This window comes from Anomaloglossus baeobatrachus, chromosome 2 (assembly GCF_048569485.1).
Source record: "Anomaloglossus baeobatrachus isolate aAnoBae1 chromosome 2, aAnoBae1.hap1, whole genome shotgun sequence".
In the NCBI taxonomy this organism is placed as follows: Eukaryota; Metazoa; Chordata; class Amphibia; order Anura; family Aromobatidae; genus Anomaloglossus; species Anomaloglossus baeobatrachus.
Window position 1 is genome coordinate 481,107,297 of NC_134354.1, and position 24,385 is coordinate 481,131,681.

General features: G+C 39.0%; 1 protein-coding gene across 1 annotated transcript in view; it reads right to left on the reverse strand.

The window, feature by feature from the left end:
• The window catches only part of RASA3 (RAS p21 protein activator 3), a 390,943-nt gene that overhangs the window by 102,893 nt on the left and 263,665 nt on the right, over window positions 1-24,385 (reverse strand). The window contains exons 6-10 of the mRNA XM_075336422.1: window positions 22,655-22,735; window positions 14,245-14,317; window positions 8,821-8,897; window positions 8,026-8,130; window positions 1,372-1,525 (exon numbers count right to left, since the gene is read on the reverse strand). Coding sequence (XP_075192537.1) covers window positions 1,372-1,525; window positions 8,026-8,130; window positions 8,821-8,897; window positions 14,245-14,317; window positions 22,655-22,735 — 490 coding nt within the window. The remainder of the gene's footprint in view (window positions 1-1,371; window positions 1,526-8,025; window positions 8,131-8,820; window positions 8,898-14,244; window positions 14,318-22,654; window positions 22,736-24,385) is intronic.

The window sequence follows — 24,385 nt, forward strand, 5'->3', positions numbered from 1 at the left end:
ACATTTTGACAAACTGCAGTCTACCTTTTTTATGTCTCTGTGTCTGCAGTGGGTTCCTTCTTGGTCTCCTACCATAACATTTAATTTGATTCAACTGTCGATGGATAGGTTGCGCTGACACTGATGCAACATGAACCTGCAGGACAGCTTGAATTTCTGTGGGACTTAATTAGGTCTACTTATACATCAACTGGACTATCCTGCGTTGTAACCTTTCAGCAATTTTTCTATGCCGTCCATGTTGAGGGAGGTTAACTACAATGCAATGCGTTGTAAACTTCTTGATTATGTTGTGCACAATGGACAGAGAAACATCAAGATCTCTGCAGATGGAGTTGAAATCTTGAGATTGTTGATATTTTTGAACAATTTTAGTTCTTAAGACATTTCTCTTCTTCTCTTTATATTCTCCATGCTTGGTGTGGGACACACAGACACTCAATGCAAAGCTTGAGTCAACTTCTCCCTTTTATCTGGTTTCAGGTGTGATTTCCATATTGCCCACACCTGTTACTTGCCACAGGTGAGTTTGAACGACCACACATGCTTGAAACAAAGTTGGTTTACTCATAATTTTGGAAAGGTGCCAACAATTTTTGGGGTTAGGTCTAATTTGCCTTTTTTTAACTTTTTTTAATGTTTTTTAGTGTTGCTCCAATACACACAAATGAAATAAACAGGTGTATAACAAAATATTTGCAATTGTAATAATTTTCTGGAACTTCAAGGGTGCCCCACATTTTCAGCCATGATTATATATAAATGAAGATGCAGATGCACTGACAGCATGTCAATTCCCAGCTAGTGCACTAATCATTTGCTTTATTAGCCAAATAACACCACCCCATGGACTTTATAAAATGTTTATTCAATGCTTTTACATCACTGTTATAAGAAAGGCTAAACAGGGATCATTAAAACACATGGTGAAGGAGCTGGGCAATGAATAATGCACAGGATCAGTGCCTGGAATTTCCCCACCCTCAGTGCACTAATATTCTTGTTTGGATAAAGACTCAAAGTTAATTTTCTTACTAATAGAAAATCAATTTACAGTCAGGAAGGTTTGTTTGAACTTTAGTGTAATCCATTTGGTGATACGAAAATGTCTGGCAGGTTTCCATTAAACACTATATATCCTTATAATGCCATGGTGTTGAGGGGGAAGACTTATTTTACAGGAACTGTAATAATCTATGACATTTCTCTTTCACTTTACTCCCATTAATTTCAACATTCATAAAGCAAATACACTGCTGCACTGTTAATTCAATAAAGGAATGGAGCTTGTGATTATACATACATACATACATACATACATTATATAAAACCAGCATGAAATATATTCCTTTTGACAAATCTTTAACTCACCTCAACATCTCCAGATTTTAATATGAGGTCTCTGAGGCCGTTGTAGTACTCGCTTGAAAAGACATGATCTTCAGTGTAAACTACATTGAGCCTTAGTGAGCCGAGATCCTCAGGCTTGCCTGATTTGCCATTATCCCTGGGCTGAAGCAAGTACCTGACAGAAGAGATAGAAAATTGATTATTACATAGCCATGAGATACATTATATATTACACACATTACAATGCAAACATAATATTTAAGACCCTGCATATGATGATCTCTCAGTGGGTATGCCAACATTAATCACTGACGGGTGAAGGCCCCTTGAGCAGTGAACTGTAGTACAGCCCTATTAAAGAGAATGGGCTATCATACAATACCAGGCACAGGGCCTGTAGTTTGTTAAACTCTGTAGGGAACTTGATGCTCCACAGAGCACTGCAACCCTTTCTTTTCATTGATCAGGGAGAATCTCAGTATTCAGACCCTCACAACAGCTGGACATACACAAACAGTACCAGTCAGAAGTTTGGACCTGTTCAGGCATTGCTTTTTCTTATTTTTATTGGAATATGCACATTGTCATTGTAGTTTTAAACTAAAATCAGCAAAACCAAAATGGAACATATATGGGAATACAAAGTAAACAAAAAAACATGAAAAAAAACCTGTCAGAATATGTAGAAAACCTTATATTCCTTGAAGTACCCTCTTTTATTGTAATGACAGCTTTACATACCCTTGGCATTTTCACAAGCAGCTTCATCAGGTAGTCATAAGGCATTGATTCCCAACATTGTTGAAGGTGTTTCCAAAGGTGCTGAGCACCTGTTGGCTTCTTCACGGTGTGGGTCAACTTATTCTGAAATCATCTCAATTGGGTTAAGACCAAGTGATGGTGGAGGCAATGTCATCGTACACAACTCTCCATCCCTCACCACACCCCTCATTACATAGCCTTGAGGTGTGGTGTGGATCACTGTCCTGTTGCAATCCAAATGATGATCTTATTAAGTGCAAGCCAGATGGAATGGCATATTGTTGCAGAATGCTGTGGTAGCCATGCTAGGTAAGAGTGCCTTGAATTTGGAATACATCACCAATAATGTCAGAAGCAAAAGAACTCTCACACCATCACAGCTTCCCAGCCATTCTTTATGGAGGTCACCACACAAGTAGAAACCATCTGCTCACTTTTTCGGCATCTCACAAAGACATGTCTGTTGGTACTAAAAAATCTCAAATTTTGACTCATCAGACCACATTAAATATTTCCACTGATCTAATGTCCAGTCATGTTGCTTGGTCCAAACAATTCTCTCCTTGTTTCTGGTCCTCAGTAATCTTTCCTTTCCAGCAATGTAATAATAAAGGCCTGCTTCTCAGTCTCCTTTGGACAGTCGACATTGAGATGCGGTTATTATTTGATGTTTGTTCATCATGTATGAGAACTCCTATCTGACATGTTCTCAATTTGCAGTTTCTGAAGTTTGTAACTCTGATAAACTTATTCTTTGCAGCAGAGGTAATTCTTGGTTTTTATTTACTTGGGCGGTCGTCATGAGAGCCAGTTTCATCATTGCAGTTGATGGTTTTCACGATATCTTCAAAGTACTGGCAATTTGCTGGATTGACTGACCATCATGTCTTAATGAAGGACTGTCATTTCTTCTTTACTTACTTGAGTGGCTGTTGCCATATTCTGCCTTGAAACATTTGTGGAGTAGGGCTCAGCACTGTATGGACCTGTGTACGACGAATTCCTGAAGGCCTGTGACTCCACAAATGAGCTTTTGACGAAGCAGACATTTTAAGCCACTCTAGGTGACTGATGAAGCTTCTTGAGAGAATGTTGTGGGTGGGTAAAGCTATCTTCCGAATAAAAGGTAAGAGGGTGTAAATTGAGGAATTAACACATTCTTTTATTTTCGCATGTGTTTCTTTACTCTTTCCATATGAGTTCGGAGTTTAATTGCGTTCGGTCTGAATTTACAATGTGCACATTTAAATAAAAAACAAAAAAAAGTACACACTGTTGACTGGTAAATCATCCAAATTAAACTCTTTGCTGGATCGACTGACTATCTTAAATGTATAAGGGCTTGATCCTTTGCGCTCAAAGAACATATGGTGCTCCCACTGAGATAACCATTCACGTTCAATCAAGTAGATTTATTTAGGAGTTAAGGTTAAATATCCACTAACAACAACTACTGTGTTTCCCTGAAAATAAGAGAGGGTTTTATATTATGTTTTGCTCCGAGAGAGGAGCTAGGGCTTATTTTCAGACCATGTCTTATTTTTTCCCCATGAACAACAATCCAGATTTATTCTTGAACAAAAATCTTCATTTATTCAAATATAATCATGGTCACCACATTCTGGAACATGAAGAGTTTGTGTTACTCTTACTACTGGTTCAGATGCACATTTTCTTATGTGATCTGCTATTCTTGTGGTGCAAAACCAGTCCTATAGTGATGGGTACATACCATATTGACAATGGTTTAAATTACCTACTTAAATGTATTATTCTCTATGTACTGCTAAGTTTACCCCAAAATAAAGCAGACACCTTCTAAAAGAATTGCACTTACCAGACCCCAACAATTAGAGTTAGCAAATGAATCGGCTCTCACATACAAATCTGAGTCGCTGTCAGGTCCCCTTGTCTTCTACAGGGGTTAGCCCCCTGGTGACTGGAAGCAGTATCACTTGCATGGTGCTATCCATTTTGTTAGAGCTACAGTGCAAGCAGCTGGAATGGCAAGGGACCTGACAGCGACACAGATCTTTGTGTGAGAGCCCATCCACCATCAGCACTTGCCAACTATAATTGTTTGGAGTCCGGTAAGTGCGATTTTTTTTATTTTTTGGGGGTGAAAATGTGTCTTTCTTTTGGGGAGGTTTGCGTTCTTTGATGAACCGCAACTAGGGCTTATCTTTGGAGAAGGGCTTATATTTTAGGCAAATTCCAAAAAGCCAAAAAACTCCTACTAGGGCTTATTTTCAAGGAAACAGGGTAACTCGTGTATTACTGGCTAAAGGAATTGCATAACCTATGAGTTACCAAACCTTTTTAGCACAAAGACAGAACACTACAGTGGTTTGAAAAACAGTTTGCGCCTTTTAAATATTAGGCAAAGATAACATAAGTAAACACAAAATGCATTTTATAAATGATGGTCTTTATTATTAAGAGAAAAAGAAATCCAAACCTACAGGGCCCTGTGTGAAAAAGTGATTGCCCCCTAAACCTAATTACTGGTTGGGCCATCCTCTGCAGCAACAACTGCAATCAAGCATTTGTGATAACTGACAATAAGTCTTTTACAACGCTCTTAACAAATTTTGGCCCACTCATCTTTGCAGAATTGTTGTAATTCAACCACATTGGAGGGTTTCCGAATCGCCTTTTTAAGGTCATGCCACAGAATCTCAATCGGATTAATGTCAGGACTTTGACTAGTCCACTCCAAAGTCTTAATTTTGTTTTTCTTAAACTATTCAGAGTTGGACTTGCTAGTGTGTTTTGGATTATTGTCCTGCTGCATAACCCAAGTTCACTTCATCTTGAGGTCACAAACAGATGGCTGGATATTCTCCTACAAGAATATTTGTTAGACAGCAGAATTCATGGTTCCATTTACCACAGCAAGTCTTCCAGGTCCTGAAGCAGCCCTAGACCATCACACTACCACCACCATATATTACTGTTTGTATGATGTACCTTTTCTGAAATACTGTGTTACCTCTACGTCAGATGTGAAGGGACATACACTTTCCAAAAAGTTCAACTTTTGTCTTGTAGGTCCACGGAGTATTCTTCCAAAAGTATTTGGGATCATCAAGAGGTTTTCTGCCAAAACTGAGATGAGCCTTTATGTTCTTTTTACACAGCAGTGGTTTTTGTTAACTCTGTCATGCAGGCCATTTTTGCCCAGTCTCTTTGTTATGGTGGAGTGAAGAACCCGGACCTTAACTGAGGCAAGTGAAGTTTGCAGTTGTTTGGATGTTGTTGTTGGGTTTTCTAGGACCTCATTGATGAGTTGTCGCTGGACTCTTGGGGTAACATTGATTGGCTAGCCACTCCTGGAAAGGTTCACCACTGCTCCGTGTTTTCACCACTGCTCCGTGTTTTAACCACATTTTGTGGATAATGGCTTTCAATGTGGCTCACAGGAGTGCCAAAGCTTTAGAAATGGCTTTATAACCTTTTACAGACTGATAGATCTCAATTACTTTGTTTCTCATTTCTTCCCGAATTTCTTCGGATTGCAGCATGATGTCTAGCTTTTGAAGATCTTTTGGTCTACTTCACTTGGTCAGGCAGGTCCTCTTTAAATCATTTCTTGATTAAAAACAGGTGTGGCAGTAATCAGGCCTGGGTGTGACTAGGGGAAATTTAACTCATCCTCCCAAAGATAGGATAAACCAGAGTTAAGTTTTAAAGTGTGGGGGGAATCACTTTTTCACACAGGGTCCTGGACTTCTTTTTCCCTTAATAATAAAGACATTCATTTATAAATTGCATTTTGTGTTTACTTGTGTTGTCTTTATCTAATATCTAAATTTTTGGTGATCTGAAACATTTAAGCGAGACAAACATGCCAAAGAATAAGGGGGCAAATACTTTTTCCACCTCTGTGTATTAAAATTCAGGCTTTTGCATTGTAGTTCCATTATGGCATTCATATTCAATTAACATACCATTACCAATTTAAGACATCATTATCGTACAATGGCTACACCCAATGACAATCTCTGACAAAGTGACAATGACATAATCTGCAGACACTGGAGCAGACATTATTCACTAGTTTGTCTAGATTTTGGAAACTGCTTCACTCCAAATAAAGAGGCTTATTCACAGTATTATAAAGTGTCCTTCTCCCAGAAACAGGAATGTTGGCGTCTCACACTGATGTGTCCTCTAGTAGTGCAGTAGTGAATACACAAGCATGAACATGTGAGAAACAGCTGAGTCAATGAAATATTGAGATATTGAATATACTAAGCATGCCCAGGAGGGAAGGCACATAACTACTGGAAAGGTTTATTGAAAAGACAGAGAGAATCATCACCTGGGTGTATTGTATGCTGCTTTCCACAAACAGATCCAGACATGAGTATACACTATCATATGAGCATTGAACACCATCTCCATTAGTCTTCTATTGCAATTCAATAATCAGAAAATGGAAATACTACTGTTATTATTCTCTATGCATGAATGTTATTGTCTTTGTCAAATGTGACCTTCACACTTTTTAATCATAGGGATAGCAAATAGATGTAGCCAAATACTTTACAAGGAAATGAGTTTTAACATGAGAAAGAAAACCTGGAATCCGGGCAATTAAATAGTTCACCTGTTTACAGATGAATATACTATTACCCTTACTAGAAATCAGGATATTAGAAGTCTCAAAAGTTCTGGCCCACATAATACCTTGAAGCTGTGGGCCATGCACATAAATACATGTCCAAAATTATATATATGATATTCAGCTCACCGTGTATGAATCCACTCCTTTTAGCGTCTTCCCTCAAGCACGGACAGGCACTGCCACGACCCAAAATTATTGTAAAAAGGAAAAAGAATCCAGCTCTTCAGGTGAAAAAGACTTCAGGTTTATTTCAACATGCAGGCAAAATAGATAGCATGACCAGCGCTGGTCATGCTGTTTTGCCTGAATGTTGAAATAAACCTGAAGTCTTATTTCACCTGAAGAGCTAGATTCTTTTTGCTTTTTTTACAAAAATTATACCGTGACTTAAAGGGAACCTGTCACTAGATTTGGTGACAATAAGCTGTTGCCACCACCACTCAAAATATTGTAGTGCACATGCGCGGGCGGTCTTTATATTTCCTCGCGCCTGCACATTACAGTACTTTGATCTGCCCTCAGCAGGGCAGATCAAAGTGTGCCTGTGCAGACCCATAATGTCGGCTTGTGCTGACGACATAGATGCATAATCCACACTGGGCTGGGAAGAAGGGGGACGGAGATCGCAGCAGAGAGGAGGCACTGGACCGGAGAGCAGCAACACCCTTCAGACCAGACCACCCCCTAGGTGAGTATTATAAAAGTGTTTTTTTACATTCTACATAGCGGACTGGGTACTTATATACAACATTCTGGAATCCTATATATAAGCGCTTAGTGCTGGTAGCCACAGCTTATAGTCGCCAAATCTGGTGACCGGTTCCATTTAAGATATCATGAGTAACCATTCTCTACATTTAACCCCAAGCTGACTGAAAAGACAAAGGGAATATAATGTATGACTTCCCCATTTTAGAAATTATGGGGATCACAGTGGCAGGACACATTTCGATGTAACTATTTATCACTTATCCATTGGATAGGTGACATTTTTGGAGACTGGAATATGGCTTTAGCAAACATGATAACTATGAGAGATTTTAAAAGTGTAATGGAAAAACCAAATAACACTTCATTTACCATGACCGTAAAGCATTAAAATCTCCCATTTCGAGATGATGGAACTTGTCATTTTCAGCAGCATTCACTTATGATCTAATAACCATGGGATGCCGCAAGACCCACATGGGTGGGAGCTCGGAAAAGGAAAATTAATCAAGCCTTTTGGACAGGTCCGAAAACTCTTGACACAAATGACTTAACTCAAATTATAAAGTATATACCATGCATCGTAGTAGCTGGCTTGTCGTAGGACCTTCAGTGGAATCTTGAGTTCTCCAAGAAACTCGTCTCCAAACTTTAGATTACTGGCATTCCATAGGTCAACTCTGCAGAGGATAACACAGGTTCTATGAAAACAGCGTAATAATATTGGTATACAGTGCATGCAAAATGTGATCCTGAGGAAATGGAATCTAATGTACATACTGTATATACACTCATATGAACAATGAATAAAGCTGCCACTTCATCTACTAGCGGCGCATACAAATTGTGACTAAGAAGTCTCAGACTGGTTCCTGGCTGGCTTCCAGTCTGACATCAGCTCTTGCAGATAGATTTCCTCAGCTGCCAGCTCAGTCATAGACAGAGGAGAAGACACGATATCAAGGTTCAATGACTAAATGAAGATAGTTTCCAACCCTTTGCTCAATGAATGTAAAAAATTAAAGTGTTGAGGTTTCTTATGATGCATGGATAAATGACAACATATGATTTAGAATGTCTAGAATGTGACCCATTAGAGCTTATGTCTTCAATCATATAAAAGAAAAAATACTGTCACAATTGGGTGATACAAAAAAGTCAATCACATCTGTAAGATGTGTCATGTAAGGAAGAGAAGGAACTGCTGAGAATATTTCTGGCTCAAAGTTTTAGTTGTCGCTTTTCACACCCACCAAGCCTTTACCTGGAAAGGTGCGAAGAAAATTAACAAAAATCCTTTAAGACACATTTGTCTTATACGACACATTCATATACTTAATGATTACAGTTACATGATGGGACACAATTACCTAATCTCCATTTTATCCACATCATCCTCTTCTATTTCAAAGTGAGATTTCTTGTTGTAACTACTGGGCTTTGTCACCTGATACGAAAAGAGGAGAAAATTACAAGTTTGTCTCAGTGTCCAGAACAAAACATTGGATTATGTGATATAATTCTGAGAATTCAATGAGAATGTTCCAATATTATTATCCCTTCAATAATACAGGTATTCTGCACCCTGCAGAGCAAGGACCCATTTACTTTGTTCTATCTAAGAAAACTATATTGACTATCTTGGTCCAAGATATTTACATCATGGTGTTCCCCACACAGAAGAGCATGAAGCCTTAAAGTAATTATAGTATATAAAGCCTGATGGTTCGAGATACCCACACCCTGGGCCGATCGATCTCAGTAGAAAAAGGGGACTATCTCATGCTTCCAGAACACCCTGTATATAAAGGATGCTGGCAGCCATGCAGAAAGGACTGGAGATCAGAGAAACTACCAGAAAAATTAAAAAGAAAGAACCCAGCTATGTGAACTTTGCATTATGCATTCATTGTGAGGTAGCATGTTGCGCTAAGTAGATTATAGCTCACTCACACATCCGTTTCTTTTTTTTACCTTTGTCACTTTTTTAGACGAAAAAAAAGGCATAAAAAGCTATTCACAAGAACAGTTTATGGAGGGTTTTTTTGCCAACAAAATAATTAAGTGGAGACACGTTCTATGTTGGTCCAATTAGCGGACCAAACTGGATTGTTCAAGTGTATGGTCGATGAGAGAAAAAAAAATGACAGCACACAGATACCATCCAAATTGAATCATAGTGCTTTTTACTGATTGTTAAGACAAAAATTGGGAAACCTCCATAATTTTTTTTTCCTATAACTAAAGCTGATGAAACACTGATGGTAAAAGCACAAGAACCACAACTGGATGAAACTCGAATCTGGCACAATGACAAAAATCAGTCCCTTTTAACATGTGTGAAAAAAAACAAAAAAACTAAAAAAAAAAAAAACCTTGACATATCACTGATCTGCATTTACTACTCACTTATAGCCCAAGTCAGGAAATAAAAGTGCTGCATGAATTATCAAGATGATTCTCTACTCTGCAAAGATGCTGAACAAACTGACACACCTTACAGCAGAACCACAACAAGGATTTCTAGCTAAAGATATAAAAAAACCTAACCACAGTTGATACTCTCCTTTTACATGGGTGCGGTAGGTGTGGGCCAAAATCCTTTTCTTGTTTTTGCAAATCTAATATAAAGGCTGTTATGAGTAAGTTCATCTTCAACGTATATTTCAAGTTAGAAACAAATATCAAGAGCTAGACACATTTGTCAGGGTAAACGGAAAATTACAGAGCACCCAATTAAGCTAATGGGCCACCATTTAACATACTAGTGTGGACGGTCCTTAGAGAGATTTTTTATATATATATATATATATATATATATATATATATATATATATATATATACGTATGTATATGTATATGTATATATATATATATATATATATATATATATATATAATCACGTGTATATATACTCGTGTATATATATATACACGTGTGTGTGTGTATAAATGTGTGTGTGTGTGTGTATATATAAATATATGTATGTGTGTATAATATATATATATATATATATATATATATCTATTACACATACATACATATATATATATATATATATACATATATATATATATATTACACATACATATACTTATATATTACACATACACATATATATATATATACACACATACATATATATATATACACATACATATATATATATATATATATATATACACACATACATATATATATATATATATACACATACATACACATATATATATATATATATATATATATATATATATATACACATACATATACACATACACATTATATATATATTATATATACACACATACATATACACGTACACATTATATATATATATATATATATATATATATATATATATATATATATATATATATATATATATATATATATATATATATATATATATATATATATATTGCTCAAAAAAATAATGGGAACACTAAAATACCATTTTTGTTTAAGTGTTCCCCTTAATTTTTTGAGCAGTGCGTATATATATATATATTATATATTATACATACGCACTGCTCAAAAAATGAAGGGGAACACTTTAGCAACAATGGTATTTTAGTGTTCCCATTATTTTTTTTATATGGATATATATATATAAATAAACTGTATATCTATCTATATCTATCTATATAAACTTTTTATGGAGGTGATCCATGGCCCTCATTGCGCTCGTATCTTGACAGTTGAGTAAAAATTACTTTTGGGTAAATCAAAGTGGAGAAAAATGTACGAATTCCAACTGCAGCTCTAAAATCAAAAATATTAAATACCAACCAGAGATTGTTTATCAAGTGACTACTGAAAATTGGTATCGCTATATACGAGCCATATGGATTCAAGGATGGAGAGTGGAAAAACAAGTGCGAGGTTTGGTTTACCCATTTCACATCCCATTGTACTAGAACATGGGGAATAAGGCTAAGTTCACACAGGGCATCTTTTGCTGCTTTTTTGGTGCATTTTTTAGGTCACAAAGATGCACCAAAATGCATACATTTCCTTCTCCCAGCAAAGTCTATTTTGATATCGATTTTGCTGTCCAAACAGTGCATCTTTTGTTGGCTGCATCTTGGCTGCATTTTTCAAGATGCAGCATGTCAACTCTGATTGCGTTTTTACCGCGTTTTTGAGCCCTTCAGGTCAATAAGATTTGACTTAAAATAACGCATTGGGCAAAATGTGGTAAAAAACACGGTAAAAACGTGTCAAAAACGCATTGCGTTTTTGGTGAGTTTTTGGTGCATTTTAAGATGCACTCAAGATGCACTGACAAAAAAAAAAAAGATGCCGCATGTGAACATAGCCTAAGGAATGTCCAAACACTACTCCTCTGGAATAACATAGCCTGTGGTGCTGTTCTTGCTATCAGAAACACCAGAGTGAATTGAATCCATTTAAAAGGAGATTTGTCATGCCTTTATTGAAGAGGGAAGACACAACACTATTATGAACGGAGTTCAAGGCCAATGCACAGCACCAGAAACCATTGCTAAACAAAACTATGCAATCGCATGAGAACTGTCCACTTTCACTCAGTTTTCACATAGTGTACCACTTCAAAATACAATGCTCCATTCCACTACTTGAAAACCTAAACATTATTTGAGATTTATGCATAATCCCTATAACATGGCCAATGAAAAGACTGTTTCTCCCAGCAGCAAAGGGTAACAAATTAACATAAGAGACTAAAAATGTTTTATTAAACTGTAATAAATAGGTCATCTGATCACTTATGGAATCTTGGCTGTGCCTTCTACTGCAGCTTTTAGAGGCCTAATGCCTTTCAGGTGAATGGGATGGAGCTTGAGTACTGTATAGACAATTAATTGGTGTGCCAAGTGGCATGTTTATTCAGCCAAATGTACAGAGTGCCTGAAGTAGGACCAAAACTGAAGGAGGATATATAATTTATACCCTCAATGTTGTCCAAGAGTGACCAATCCTTTTACCAAGATTAGCCCTGCATAACATGCAGCCGATGGGCAACTTGCAGCCAGCTATAAGAAGTGGTAGAAGGCCGCTTCCCTAATTTCTGTATTCAATAGTGTTCTCTTCTTTCAGACACAAATATATTTTACGGCATAAGTGTTGGGACAAGGGCAGAGAAGAGCTTATCAAGTCCTCGCCCTAACATGCAGCTGTGTCATCACACTTCTAATTTCACCATCCTGTAGCAATCATTGATGTGCCAAACACAGCGGGATAGGCAAGCACTCTAGGGAGCCCAAGATTGTAAGAACTTTTATTATAGCTGCAAATGTTTGTGTGAGGGCACAGTATGGTGGCAGCAATGTGCAAAAGAACAGTGTGAAAAGGGGTGCAGTATGGAGAGTTGGGAATGTGGAGAAGTGGGAGCAGGAGACAAATGTTACCAAGAAATGAGAGCTTGAAGGAACACTAAAGATGGGGACATTGTGAGGGAGAACATGGTGTAGGCCATAGTTCAGAAAAGACAGTGTGGCAGTAAATGTTCACAGGGGAGAACAGCGTGGGGGTTATAATATATGGGGGACAGTGTGGAAACAATGTATCATAAGAGAGACACTGTGGGGGTCATATTTTGTGCAGGAAGAACAGTGAGGGTCAATGATTATATATAATTTTAATTCATGGTGCATTATACTGACACTTATTTTTAAGAGCACAGTGTCAGGATATGCAGAAGACTGGAAAAGAGAGAACTCTGCAGAGATGAGCTGTGAGCATGAAATCTCACACTTGCCATCTGTTCTACATGAAGACAAAAAGGGGGAGAATGACTTCAATCAGAGAAAATATCACCTATTAGGTACCTGGATGTAAATGTTTATTTGTGATACTGACAGACTAATCATTACTTTGGTTCCTATATGGTCTGCAGTGTGATGATAACTGGAAACATCAACTCCCAGTATCTCCATACCATTGTTAGGGACATACGGGAGTTGCAAGTTGATTCAATACAAGTGCATAAGTTGGGTGTTGACCTAACATTGCAATTGAACACTGTGATTATGATACTGCATTTATGTACTGATTATGGCTCTACTGATGTATTCATGTACGGATAGTGGTTCTGGTGATGTATTCATGTAAGTGACCCTTTATCTTTTTTTTTGCAATCTTTGGGATTAGGTTTAGTATGTCAGTGTGATCTTTGGACCAAAACTGATTGTGCACCCATGATCAAGGCGAATCACTCTAATGTGACTTACATCTTTTTTTCTTTTACACATAAATCTTCAAAAACCACTTTGGGTCATTATGGAATACAAAAATACAGTTTAATAAAAAATATTATGGTAGCATAATGTCAGAATGAAGTTTAAAAAAGATAAAAGTTCATCAAGATCAGCCTATTATCCTGCAGTGTTGATTTCCAGGAGAATAAAGAAAACCCTATGAGATAGATCCAATTACCGTACTTTATTTATGGTGAAAATTAGGATATTTTCCTGGATCACTGAAGCATCTCTAGTACTCTAATATATCTGATTTAGCTAATTTGCTTAAAATCCCTTAAAAAAATCAGACTAAAAGGAGTTTAAACAAGGTAAAGAAAAAAAAGAAAAAAGTTGAATGGAGGGAGATGTTCAGGGCCACTATAGCTGCCTATCCCTGGGGATAAACACGAAGCAGCTCCAGACACTTCTGCCCGTGTCTGCGGAGTTCAGCTTGGCACACGCAATGTTGCACATTTCCAGAGATGACAGTTGGCAGGGCACACGTGTGAGCGTCCAAACATCTGAGCATATGAGATTTCATCCTGTCACCACGCCCACAAAAATACCAACCTCAAAATAAAACACTTCATCAAACTGTGGGTTGTTCGTCTTCTTTCTGACTTTAGTTTTCTTTGACTCTGTTCTGCAAGAGGTGAGAAAATCAAAGCACGAAGATAAATTACTATTGATTTTGGCATCTGCCAGGTGGCATCAAAACTGTAATAGATTATTAACCAACTACCAGACAGTCTGCACTGAAATCATTAAGGGTTTTGTTCTGCTCTATGTTGGATGTACTGGCAGACTGCAGACACTGTAAACACCTTGTGCCAGCCAAATTACAGTACCTCGCTCGGGTCAACCTTCTAAGAAAGAAACTGAGTGTCGTAATATGTTTGTCTACCTGCAATGTACCGCTGTAGCCTACACTGGTAGGCTTTTCTAAATTTTAGCCCTGTGTTTCATCCTTAGGTCAGGTTCAGATGAACATATATTAATGTTTGAGGCCAAGTAACAATCGGACACCACTCTGACCAATGTAATTCAAAGGGACTGTTCAGATGACCATTTTGTCACATAAATAGTGTCTTTGTATTACAAAAAAAAAAACCGCACCACGCTCTTCAGTATCTTGGATAAGCCTCACCTACACAAAATCTATAGGTGTGGAAAAAAAACCAAAAAACAGATCTCATTCTGGTCATCTTTACAGAATCTGATTTTTACAAATATATAGCCATTATAACCTCCTCATCGTCAAAACCTGTATTCACCTTCCTGAACAAGACAAATACTTCAACCCTGACAGGTGTCACTTTATGTGGTAATAACAGTAATTCTTACACATATCTCAGTGATTTTCAGATTTATTTATTTTTTACATATGGTCTTTTATGTTAGTGGTAAATTTATGTTCATGTGATTTGCCTTTATTTATGAAAATATCCCAAAATAATTAGAAAAATGTGAAGTTTTTGAACTTAAAAATTATATGTCCTTAGAGAGGTTGGACATTACTTTACATTGATGGCCTATCCTTACGATAGGTCATCAATGTCTCATCGGCCGGGGTCCAACAACCCAGTATCCCCGCCAATTAGCTGCTACAGGTCCAAGCAGTGGCAGCAGATGCCCAGTTCTAGAGCTGCTCCGTCTTCTAATAATGCGGCCAGGTACTGCACCTCTGCCTCCTATAGATTAAAAGGGAGGTAATGTGCAGTACATGGTTGCGGCCGCCATCAGAAGACAGGGCAACTTTGGAACTGAGCATTTCTGGCTGCCTGCTGCCGACACCGAAAGAAGCTAATCAGCGGGTGAGGGGTGTCAAATCCCGGCCGATCAGATATTAACGACCTATCCTAAGGATAGGCCATCAATGATAAAGCAGTGGTCAACCAGATAGTAATCCCACATAAAACAGTTAATATATAACATGTACCATGTCTACATTATAAATGTCATTTTTTTGTGTTAGCATGTTAAAATGAATAGCAGTAATTTGTAATTTTTTCAATGAAATGTACAAAATTTTTATTTTTAGAAAAAACTTAACTTTTGAAGTGACCTCCTTGTAGTGCAATTTCTCCTGTGGACACAAATTCTATATGTGGTAGGAAACTACTTTTTGGGCACACAGCAGGGCTCAGAAGGGAAAGCATGACCATTGATTTCTGGGGTGTAAATTTGGTGGAATTGAATGTATATGTAATGTCACATTTGCAGAAACATCCCAATAATTACTCTATATTGCAAACTACACTCCTCAAGGAATTCAAGTATAGGTGAATGATCATCTTGAACCTACAGAGGCTTACAAGAATTTTATAATATTGGTCCGTGAAAAGTAAAAATAACACTTTTTTTGCACAAAAATGCTGCTTTAGACCCAAATGTCTGAATTTCCCAAGCATGGCAAGAGAATAAAGCAGGCTTTACACGCTGCAACATCGCTAGCGATGTTGCGAGTGATAGTACTCGCCCACGTCGGTGGCGCGTCACGGGGTGATCGCTGCCGTAGCGAATAATATCGCTATGGCAGCATCACACGCAATTACCTGTTCACCGACGTCGCTGTGGCCGCCGAAGAATCTCTCTTTAAGGGGGAGGTTCGTTTGGCGTCGCAGCGGCGTCACTAAGCGGCCGCCCAATAGAAGCGGAGGGGCGGAGATGAGTGCCCGGAACAGCCCACCCACCTCCTTCATTCCTCATTGCTGGCGGCCGCAAGTACGATGTTGTTCCTTGTTCCTGCGGTGTCACACATAGCGATGTGTGCTGCCGCAGGAACAACAAACAACCTGCATTCCAAACGAGGAACGATTTTATAAAAATGAACAGCGTGTAAACGATGAACGATTTGACACCTTTTTGCAATCGTTACTGATCGAAAGAAAAGGTGTCACACACAACGACATCGCCAACGAGGCCGGATGTGCGTCACCAACACCATGACCCCGACGATATCTCGTTAACGAAATCGTTGTGTGTAAATGGGCCTTTAGTTGTGGGGTTCATTTTCCCATGACTATGCAGATATTCCCACATATAGTTAGAAACTCCTGCCATAGCAGGGTTTAGTAGGAAAGGAGCACCATTTGACTTTTGAAACTCAATTTTTGCTAGAACAAATTGCAAATGCCATGTTTGGAAGCCCCTGGGATGTCAAAATAGCAGAAACCATTGAAAAAAAGGGACCCCTTTTTTGAAACTACACCTCCAAGGAATTTATTTAGGGGTGTTAAACCCACAGGTAATTTACAGAATTGTTTAACATTGGGACAAGGAAAATAAAAATTACTTCTTTTTTTCGACTAAAATTGGGCTTTAGCATGAAGTTTTAAAATTTTAATATAGTCAATAGGAGAGACATGAATACATAACCTATTATGCAATTTTTCCTGACTACAGCAATAGGTGATCACAAACTTGCTTGTCAGGCACAGTGCAAAACTTTTCTTTTCCTTTGGGGGGGGGGGGGGGGGGTTGCCATGTGGCTTTTCCAGAGCCTTCATATTACCAGAAACATGGAAATCATCTATATTTTCTGATACAGATGATGGACCTGAGTGGGGACTTGTTTTTTTGGGGTTAAGTTGAAGTTTGTATTGGTACCTTTTTGGGGTACATAACATGTTGGATCACTTTTAAATGTTCGATTCACATTTATCCTGTGCTCTACACCGAGCACTTACATTGGGAATTTCCATCTAAGGGTATGTTCACACAGGGCTTTTTTGGTAAGTTTTTGCTGCGTTTTTTAGCTGCAGATTTGCCTTGATTTTATGCAAATCCATGCTAATACAAAAGCTGCTTTTTACAGTCCCAGCAGTCTTTCAGATTTCTGAAATCTCACACACACACACAAACACCTGCAGATTTTTTTCCTGACTCTTGTCAAATACCTGCGTTTTTGCTGCATATTTCAAAGAAATGAGTATGTCAATTCTTTGCAGCGTTTTTGCAACGTTTTTTCATTGATACAACCCTTTTTGCAGAAAAAAACGCATCAAAAACGCATCAAAAAAGCAGATGACTCAAATGAGATTTCCTGCCACAACATCAGGTTTTGGTCTGAAAAATACTTGCCAAAAAAGCCTTGTGTGAACATAGCCTAAATCTCCAAAATACATGATTCACACAGAATCCCAGATGGAACTATACACTATAATGGAAGCAAGCACAATTACCGTATTTTTCGCTTTAAAATACGCATGAGCCTGCGCCCCCTTGTGATCGCACATGCCCCCCCTGTGTTAGATATGGCTCCCATGCTGCTGCTCATCCTAAAATAAAAAAGCTTTACTTACCCCCTCCAGTGTTTCTCCCCAGTGTCCCTGCTTCCACTGTGATCAGGCACGCAGAGATCTCACTCTGCCGTGCCGATCACATGACCGCACCAAGAACCAGGAAGTGGAGGAAGAGAAGCACGGAGGGAGACAGGAGGGAGATCAGCGCTGGAGGAGGTAAGGTAAGAGTGTTTTATTTTACTATGGGCAGCAGCATGGGGGCGATATCTAACACAGGGGAAAGTGTGCAATCCATAGGGGACCATAGGCAGCACAGGGGAACGTATGCAATCCATAGGGGACCATAGGCAACACAGGGGAACGTATGCAATCCATAGGGGACCACAGGCAGCACAGGGGACGTATGCAATCCATAGGGGACCATAGGCAGCACAGGGGAACGTATGCAATCCATAGGGGGCCATAGGCAGCACAGGGGAACCTATGCAATCCATAGGGGGCCAAAGGCAGCACAGGGGACAGTGTGCAATCCATAAGGTGCCATAGGCAGCACAGGGGAACGTATGCAATCCATAGGGGGCCATAGGCAGCACAGGGGAATGTATGCAATCCATAGGGGACCATAGGCAGCACAGGGAACATGTGCAATCCATAGGGGGCCATAGGCAGCACAGGGGAACGTGTGCCAGCACAAGGGGGCTATATTCAATATAAGGGGGCCATATCCAGATTAAGGGGGCTATTTTTAGGATGGGGGGCTATGAGGGACATATACCCTATATGATTTGTTAGACGGACACTGGCATTATAAGATGGACCCCATTTAACTTTAAAAAAAAAAAATGTCTCTATTCCTTCACCAAATTTGGGGGTGCGTCTTATAATCAGGTGCGTCTTATAAAGCGAAAAATACGGTGCTTTATCTGGCCTCTGTTCAGCAGTGTTTGTATTTTCAGAGGTGCACAAAATTGTGGTCAACTGCACTTTTATGCATGCCTAAAAACCTAAAAAGACAGACACGGAGTCCAAAGTGCTTCTCTCTCACCCAACATAGAGAATGTTTCCCCAGAGGTTTTGTTTGAATCATGTTTTTCAGAGATGTAGGCGGAAACGCCAATGCAACTGCTCAGCATAAAGTGTAGGATAAATGTTGACCAAGCTTTTGCTTTAATTGATTTATTTTCTTTTCTTGCTGTCTCTGCGGTACAAGTGACAATACAATTACAATGATGCCAAATTTAAATAGATTTTTTTTTTTTTCACATTTTAATACTTTTACACACTAAACTTTATTTATTACAAATTTTTTTTTTACTGCAACATATTTTTCTGCTGACAGACCATTTTGCGATACATTAAAGGGAACCTGTCACCAGATTTTGCGCACTACAATACTTTGAAGTGCGCCTGCGCAGGACCGCAATGCCGGCCTATGTGCATGAAGTAGGTCGCGTCATGCACCCAGGCTTCAGAAGGAGGAGGACAAAGGTGGCCGAAAGAGGAGGCGCCGGTCCCGGAGACATCCATCTGACCTGTCTGCACCGCACCGACCGTTAGGTATTATAAAGTGATTTTTATGTTATACCCCCCGGCCTGGGCTCTTATACACAGCATGCTAGAATGCTGTATATAAGAGCTCAGTAGTGGCCGCAGCTTATAGTCACGAAATCTGGTGACAGGTTCTTTTTAAGTTTCTTTCATCACAATCTACTCTATTTTTTGAGGTAGAATGGACAAAAAAAACAGCTATTCGGTATTTTTTTTTTTTTTTTTAAGCTGTGCAGTGTCGTAAAAGCAATAAAAGAGGTTTACTCTTTGGGGCAGTATGACTGCAGTGATAACATAAGAAACCTATATAAATATGGTTTTGACAAAAATAACATTGATTTTGCATTACCATATTGAGAAAGCAGTAGTCGTTTTTTTTGTTTTTTTTTGCTGACAGAGCAGAGTGCCTCTTTGAGAGATAAGATGATTTTTTTCAGTGATGTGATATAGGACTTTTTAGTCCATTTCATTACACATTTTATTTGGCAACATAAGGAAGAAAATATAGGCCCCCTGTTCCCCCAGAACCATCAGCAGCTGTGTGTACCTATCTAAATTCCCTGCCTAAGAGTCCCTTTATTACATTACACACAAAGTATTTCTAGAGTCCATGTATGATATGGAAATTACCTCCTTGACTAGTCAACGGAGTGTTCATTCCACAGACTAGTCAGCCCACCCAGCATGTTATCACGTCTCCGTTGGCGTGATAACATGGCTTACTAGATTCAGCATCATCGCCAGCGCTATACAAAGCTTGTGCATGAGCGTGGCTTTGTTCCCTGACATTATTGAGTTTCTGAAGCCGGGTATATACGGCATGGCTTCAGAAAGACGCATTGGACCTGATCGGATGTCTTCTGAACACTTGAGTGTTATAAAATGGTGTTTGTAATGGCTGGTGGGCTGAAAAAGGAAGCAAAATGGGGATTAAAGCAAGACAATTAGACTTATCAAGCTTCCTCGTGGCTGTCATACTGCTTCCGCATCCGCTTAATGCTTTTGAATATTCACTGCTTCCTCCCCTCGCTCACCCTCTGTGACACCATCTGTAATTGGTTACAGTCAGACTGCCGGTGAATGTGATTGGTTGCCCTCACACTGGTTGTTTGGGTCCACCCATATCGGAGTGTAAAAATAAAAAAAATAACTTAAAAAATACCGTAGGGTCCCCCGTATTTTGATACCCAGTGCACAAAGTAGACAGCTGGAGGCTGCAGCCCCCAACTGTGTGTTATCTTGGCTATGTATCAAAATACAAGGGACCCCATGCATCCTTTTTATTTTTTTTTTAATTATTTAATAAAATAAATAAAAAAAAAAAAAAATGGCCACCCTCCCAATGTTGATACCCTGCCAAAATAAAGAAGACAGTTGGGGGCTGCAACAAATTTCTGCACCAAATCTGCATCTCCTGGCAGAAAAACGTGTCAAAAACAGCATCTTGTTTTTGGTGCGTTTTTCTGCCAGGAGATGCAGATTTTTTTAACCAAATCTGCATCTCTCAGATGAAAAACTCCTCAAAACCACATTGTCTTTTCATTGCATTGTTCTGCCAGGAGATGCAGATTTTTTGCAACTAAATACTCAGAGTGCGCACATAGCCTAATCCAGTAATCAGTCATTGAGATCACTGCGTTCACCTAATGTGAGTTCACCTGAGGTCACAGCTGGGGTAACATTGGAACCAATAGCTGTGACCTCAGGTGAACTCACTGACATCACTCACAGCTGCCGCTCAGTCAATGCGTCCCTGATGCCACAGTGATTGATCAGTGACGTTTTAAAATCTGACCGTGCACTGCGACTTCAGATGTAGCAGAGCTGGGATCGTCGTGGTATGGATTATATCAGGCCTGCAGGTATTTTGGGGGTTAATAAATTGGAGAAAGAAGGTGTATTTTTTTCTAATAAAGGATTTTTCTCTATGTTTATTTTTACTTACAAGATTAGTAAAAGAGGGGGTCTCATAGACCCCTCCTCATTACTAACCTCAGGCTTGATGACAGCTGTGATTTTTTGACAAGTCACAGCTGTCATTAATCCCTTATATTTGCCCTTGAGCATTGGCATTCAGGTTATCAGGATGAGCCGCTTACAGCAACAGGATTGGTGCATCTAATGGATGCACCAATTCTCTGATGGCTGCGGGCTACTATTTTTAGGCTGGGGAGGGCACAATAACCATGACCCTCCCAGGCTGAGGAATACCAGCCCCAAGTTGTCTGCTTTATCTGCATGCCATTTTTTTTACATTATTTATTTTTAAACTCCACTCCAGAGACCCATACAGCTAGTGTGAGGACAACCAATAACAGACACCGGAACACCGCCAGTCTAATGGCAACCAATCACAGACAGTGCCATAGAGGGTGAGCGGGGGAATCACTAACTATTCATAAGCTTTAATGAGTGGTCACAGAAGCAATGTGACAGCTACGAGGAAACGAAGTATAATTGTCCTGTTTTAAACTCAATTTTGCATCTTTTTTTTTTTTTTACATTTTTATCTGGGTGGCCGAACCCGAACAGTAACACAGACTTCCATGAAAGTCTGTGTTTGGGGTCTGTGCACTTTACAGTTCAGATTTGTCCATGCCTACTCAGAGGTCTTTTTTACACTCCTTAATCTAATATCAGACATGTGGCGGTATGCCAGGCGAGACAGTTATGTGATGATTAGGCAATAAAGACCGGTGTAGTGTACTTGCTGTGTGTCAGACTGTTGCCTCAATAGTCAAAACAGACTAATGTATATAGGACAATTACTATTTTCAAATATGGAATAGGTACGCTAGTACTGCAAAGCATAGAAGACAGCAATATAGCATATTGTGTTCAGATGTTACACCCTTATCATATAATAGATCAAGTAGAACACTACATCTGTACTGCAGCACATGCAAATTTTTGCTTGAGGCAAAGCATGATAGTTTTGGAAAAGTAAAGGCACAAGAAATGGTAGGAAATATTTTTTTTTATGTTTTATCCTCAGGTTACAACAGAAATAGAGATTGTGTCGGTTTCTAAGTACCGGAGCACATAAAAGTCTGTGTTAGTTAACGTTTTCAACCTAAGTATTTAAATAAATTTAAATGCTATTCCTTGCGTCTTACTTCATTACTAATATTACACACAATAAAGTGGATACGCCTTAATAAAATACTGCAATGGCTCAGGACACTTACCTTGTTGGCCCCAGCAAAGTTACAGTTGCATAAGGATCACACTGTCCATTTACAATAGGTAGTCCTCGGCATTCTAAAACTCTAGAGGAAAAAAAAAAATAGAAGGCTACATCATTTTACAATATCAAAAGCAAAATACTGAATGCAAAAAGCAAAGGTTAAATCAAATGTACCTTTAAAGGGAAAATGTCATCAGGATGTTATACCCCAAACTAATTACACAAATAACGGTACTGTAATGCTGAACAAATCCATATTTGCTTGTAAAAATCCTTTTTGCGGTTTAGAGAACTCTACCATTTAAATTGTATGCAAATGAACTGCAAAGAGCAGTGGGTAGGACAATGCACTTGCCTCTCTCGTACTCCTGACCTGCTACCTTACTCCTGTCTCTATCAGGTCATTCTTCTTTCAGTTGACCCGCTTTTCTTAGTGAGAGCTTGGCCAAGGGCAGTTGATGCCTGGGGTGGCACATGCACAGTAAGGTTGTCATGATCCAGGACCGGTACTCCCTGCTCCAGAGTTTCCCAGACCCAGTCTGGTCATTTCAGAGGTTAACTCCCATCGGCCTTGCTCCGGTTCCAGAAGACACTATATCTGGGTGCTGCCCCTGCATTCCAGCGCTGGATATAGTTTTGCTCTGCAGCCAGTGACTGGCTCTGGTGAGATTTTCTGTTTGATCTGGCTCCTAGTTACCGTGCCCTGACCTGTACCTTCCCTCGTTCGTCTGTCTGTCCCATTCCCTGACTTGCCGCTCCTGTCATTTGTTTACCCATGCTGGTTCATCCTTTTCCCGTGTTTGTGTCTCCTCACCCTCCGTTCTTGTCTTCTGTTCCCTGTGCCCTTTGTGTTCCCCTCTGCTTACCTGATCTCCCGGCATCTGACCTAGGTTCTGTTTTCTAACATGATCTTGATTTTCCCTCTGCATTTACTTGACTTCCCGGCTACACCCTGACTGCTTGACTACTCTATTGCCCCTTGATGGTTCGTCTGTAAACTGCCTGCTGGAGTTACTCTGCTGTACTTCAGCCTCCCTTCTTTTACAATGTTACTTTGACTCCCCTTCCCTACAATGCTGCCAAATAGTGAGGAATACGCTGTACTGCTAGTGCTCACTAGCCCTTTCTACAGTGTGACAAAAGGTCCTGTTGACTCTGTGAGAGCCAGACTATCAACTTGCACATGTGCGACCCAGGTAAGGATGGTGCCCGTTAGATCTGAAAGAAAAATGACTTCACAGTCAGACATAGGAGGCAAGCAGTGGGAAAAAAAGAGCGAAGCAAGTACAATGCTATACCCCCCCTCCCCGGTACACTTGCGATTCATATGAATGGGAGTCTAACAATGCATTTCTCTAAACCAGCTAAAAGAATTTCTACATGCAAAGTATGGATATTTTCAGCATTACAGTGCCTACAATCTTTATATTTGATTTCATTATGGGCCTGGATTCATTGTGGGAAAAAAATGGATTTAGTAACAAGACCAAGATTGGGATTGAAATTGTAAGAAATATGTAAGAGGGTAGAACTGTAAGATGAACATAGTAGGAGAAAGGAGACATATATATATATATATATATATATATATATATATACGGTATATATATATATATATATATATATATATATATATATATATATATATATATATATACGGTATATATATATATATATATATATATATATATATATATATATATACACGGTATATTATATATATATATATATA